This window comes from Lactuca saligna, chromosome 5 (genome assembly GCF_052625555.1).
Source record: "Lactuca saligna cultivar CGN05327 chromosome 5, ASM5262555v1, whole genome shotgun sequence".
Taxonomy (NCBI): domain Eukaryota; kingdom Viridiplantae; phylum Streptophyta; class Magnoliopsida; order Asterales; family Asteraceae; genus Lactuca; species Lactuca saligna.
In genome coordinates this window covers 258,087,149-258,091,924 of record NC_136421.1, presented here as the reverse complement: position 1 = coordinate 258,091,924, position 4,776 = coordinate 258,087,149, and the positions used below count along the sequence as shown (strand labels likewise).

The 4,776-nt window shown below is 33.5% G+C and overlaps 1 protein-coding gene across 1 annotated transcript; it reads right to left on the bottom strand.

The window, feature by feature from the left end:
- Positions 1–1,038: 1,038 nt before the first annotated feature.
- Positions 1,039–2,479, bottom strand: LOC145047507 (peroxidase N1-like). Its single transcript, XM_078995787.1, has 3 exons — positions 1,967–2,479; positions 1,703–1,865; positions 1,039–1,593 (listed from the first exon to the last, which is right to left on the bottom strand). Exons 1-3 carry the CDS (start codon positions 2,378–2,380, stop codon positions 1,175–1,177), a joined length of 996 nt encoding a protein of 331 aa, XP_078851913.1. The 5' UTR covers positions 2,381–2,479; the 3' UTR covers positions 1,039–1,174.
- Between the last annotated feature and the right edge of the window lie 2,297 nt (positions 2,480–4,776).

The window sequence follows — 4,776 nt, the reverse complement described above, 5'->3', positions numbered from 1 at the left end:
AATTTTGTAGATAGAATGTTATAATGTTGGTTTAACTTATATAACTATGTTGTTTTCTTTGTAGTTGAACATGCTTCATACAATGTTAAAAGATATAGCATGTAGTGTCGCCCTTGAATATTAGTTTCGTTCATTGCCACAACGAAATTAAACTGGAGGAAATGAGGAGTGATGATGCCGAGTACCTACTAGTAGGATTTTTGTAATGTTTTGTTTGTTTAAATTTTGGATATTTTGCATTATGTTAAATTGGATGAGAATGGAAAGATGTAGGATTAAATTAATTAATATCATAGCAATTTTTATACAAATATCTGCGACACTTTTAGTGGCGACAAAAGGTTATTAACGACGACATCCACTTATCAGCAGTGACATCTCGCATTATCGGTGACAATTAAAATATCAGCGACAAAACATCAGCGGCGGGCTTCTAACAACGACGTGTCGCAGCTAAAAGTATTTGCAGCGACAAACGCCATTTTTAGCGGCAACGTTTGTAGCCGATAATACGACTCATTTCTTATAGTGTTTTAGTGGTATTAATTTGAGTAATTAGTACTTTGCAGGTCATCAAAATGGAAATAGGAATTAATTAACATTCGCATTTCTACTTAATATGCAAACATAGATGATCAGATCTCCATCAAGATGAGATTTACCTTAAAAATAGAAACCTAATATTACCACATGTTTTCATGTGAACTATACCCTTTTTATATTAAAAGAAATCAAATATATTTCTACTCTTGTTTCTACTTATCCTTTTCATTAGATTAAAAAGTAGGGATTAAGTTAAAGAATTTATAATATATCTAGATATCATAATATTATATGAGTAGGAGGAAAATATATTTATTTTTTCTTATATTAAATCAACATGTATAGCTAGTTTATATCCCTTCTACGAACATGCATGGATCTATTTCTATGACGAATACATTTATGATTTATCCAAGCTTGGGATTCTTTTCCCAAAATTTCGAATAATTTTACTCGTGATAAACAAAATCATCAAATAATAAATTAAAGTCTCAATAAACAATTCAACCCTTTATCTTATTCCACAGTATCGAACAAATAAAAATAAAATAAAATAAATTCAATCCTTTTAATTCAAATTGATTGTATTAACAACTTATGACCAAATCAATTACTAAACCCACAATCCTTATCAATTGACGGCCGTACAAACCCTACGAATTTGTCCTTGTCTCCCAGTTTTGACCTCAATATTACCCATCTTCACCATTGCTCTTCCAAACTCAGCATTGAATCGCGATCCAGATTGGCCCCTAACACCCAAGAACCCTTGTACAAACCTCCGAGTCCTCCTGTCACTCCATAGCTTTGCATCGGATTCAATAACTCCACGTCCATTCCTCAAGTTTTCATAGAAGGAATTGCCAAAGCTATTAACACTGCCGGTATCCATTGCCACACGCCTAAACGCATCACCACCATTGGGGCATAGTGCCCGGAGCTGTGGTAGGAATGCTTGGTTTATATCCGGGTCAGGTCCATTGGTATTGTTGAAGTTGTATAGTCTATAGCTGAATAGCAGACAAGCTGCTGTTCCAATTGTGTGTCCTCCTGATCATAAAGAAAAAAAAAAAAAACACATCTTTAATTGATTTGTGAGTTAATGGCGATGCATGATCGCAATATGTATATATAGTACATATTATTTTGCTGCACTTACCTACAAGAGTTACAAGATCTTGGGTATTAAGACCTTTATCAGCAAACTTTCTAATTTGAACAGTAATAGGATCAGTAGCCGCTGGCAAGTTAGCAGTATCCGATGCTTGCGAAACCAATCCATCTCTACGTCCTAATGGCACCTCCCACCTACGTCCACCCGTCTGCAAGATATTGAAAAAAGTTTAATAAAGAACACATTTAACATTTAACTATAAGTTCTTAACAAACAACTTGACATGATATCAACGTAAAATTTAATTACCAGTACAACAGAATCACGAGCAGCTAGGGCAACAATATCAGCACAAGAGACGACACCAGGGCATGCAGTTTCGAGCTGAGCCTTTGCAGCATCTATAACATTAAAGCCTCTCAATAGGGAGTTGGGTCCGGAAGCCTTTTCAGTTGATGGGCCTTCAATTAGTATAGATGCATCACAGCCGTTGACGAAGCAGTCATGGAAGAACATCCGAAGCAAACCAGGTGCAATGGTGCGGTTAGATTGGACAGCAGACCGAACCGCTGATTGGACTATTGATTCGACCCTCGGACAAGTGGTCCTGTAGAAGCCAACCCGGGTGCCCTGGTCTCTACCCCTATTGCCTTGGCCTCGTGCCAAGGTGGCTAACAGGAGAATCAGCAGGATAATTGTTTTGTTAAGAGAAGAAACCTCCATTACTATGGAACAGTGCTGGAAATTAGTTATGTGTCAAAGAATTGTGTATGATCGATGTTGAATACTGTTTTTAGTGTATGAGGTGATGAAGACATAGCAAGGAGGGAAGGTATTTATAGCCGTTGGGGTGATCTTAAAAAGGTCAACTATACGTGGTTTTAAAAAGTCAGCGAACTCGTTATGGAGATTAATTCAAGGAAGCAAGGTGAAGGAGAAGCCTTCGGAGCTCTGGGAACAAGTGGGATCCAACTCATTGTCACAAACGGGAGAGGTTAGATGATCATAGGTCATTTGATTTGACTATTTCCAAATTAATAACAATAAAAAATTTATGAGGTTTTAAAATATGTGTTTGTAATAACAAGTCGAATCTTGTAAGATAAAAACAAGCCAAGTCAAAAGCAACCATATGAAACCCTCGAATTAGTTTAATTTAGATTTAATGAACTCGGACATATATCAATTCTATATATGCATGCTGGGTTAAGTTTTCGGACTTTATCAAAGAAAAAAATTCATTAACAAGTAAATTATATTTATGCGTGTAATATAATTTTGCATTATATATAAACAAATAATAAAAAAACATATGGTTATTTTTTGTAAGCTGGAAGCAGAAACTATTCAAACAAGGTTTACGAATAGAAAATAGATGTCCCAGAAAAAATAATCCGTTTAAAATTAACCAAGGAAATTATGGCAGTCAATAATAATGGTGCTTAAAAACTTATCAAATTCACAGAATTTGATAAAGAAAATAAGAATCATATTTATGAAAACTGCGTAAGTAGATACTATTGTATTTTTAGTCTAAAGTTAATGAAAGTGAAAATACGTACAAAATGAATTATGTGTGATTGATAAGAATATAAATGAAAAAACAAATTATGTGTGATTGATAAGAATATAAATGAAAAAACAATACATTATTTGAAGAGTTCAATGACTGTGCTTATCGTGTATAAATGAAAAACAATACATTATTTGAAGAGTTCTGAACCTAAAACAATTCACGGGAATAGTATCTCAAAAAGACAACAACTCATACGTGACGTGAATATGTTATTGGAGATTTTTAAATAATTTAACTGACAAATCAATATTTTATTTTGCTGTTGTTAAAGACCAAGCTCTTCATAGGTGCCGATTAATTTACCAGGAGACATTAACGTATGTCGGTATTCGGGATTTCACTTACAAATATTGATTTTTATTGGTTTTCTTAAGAGTTAATAAGTCAAAAAATAGCATTATGAAAAAACTTTTAAAATATATAACTTCTTATCAACCTTTCAAAAAAAAAAGATTTCAATAAATAAGGATTTCAATATTATCAAATTTTTTTATAGATTTTTGGATTGAAAAAGACAAATACCTTTTGAAACATATACAAATAATTCATTTTTTTTTTAAATACAAAACTGCAAAAATGGTCCATTTGGTATATATTTTTTGTGGATTTTCGTCCAATCTCCGATCTTTTTGGATTGGTGGTCATTTTGATTATTGTTTGTTTGTGATTTTGGTCCCTTAGAAAACTTAAAAGATTAAAAAGACTAAAATGTCCTTCTGATACATGTCTTATGTTTTGTCTATTTAGTTTAAAGTTTTATTAATTAGAAAATGTTGAGGACCTCTCTCTCTCTCTCTGGGTTTGTGTTTGATAAATACTCAAGGACATATTCATAGATTCACAAACACCCAAGAACATCGTCCACCACCACCACAGCCCGTCATCACCACCTTCTGTCAGCATCATCTCCACCTAAACTTTTCCTGCAACTTCATTTCATCCAAAAACAAAAGCTATAAACAAAATTTGGGTTTGTTCTAGGGTTCACCCCTAATCTGATGAATACACACACATGAAATCAAATCTAATGAAAACACACACACACACACGAAATCATATCAGATGAGTACATACATACACACACAAAATCAGATGAACACACACGCATACTAAATCTGATGAACACACACACACATGAAATCAGATCATCACTCCAGCCAAATCGCACCCCCTCATTTCTTGCAATAGATCGATTTCTCTTATTTATTCTCTCTTAAAATCGACGTCAAAACAACCGAAATCAAAATCATTGATACTTGCAGATATACGTTATAGATATGTAGGGTTGGATTTTCATACTTTGAACTCTTAAGAATAAACCCTGAAATCAAATAGGAAATCAAATATTTATATTCTTAAACTCTTTTTTCTCTCTTCAGATGAAACGTAGTTGTGTGTGTATATGAAATCGATTCTGAAAACTTCATATGTGTGTGTGTGTGAATTCGAATTTGAAAACCCAAACATGTATGGGTGTATGTGCATGTGAAGTTGATTCTAGAAAACAAACATATGGTTGTGTGTTTTAGGAACATGTTTATGT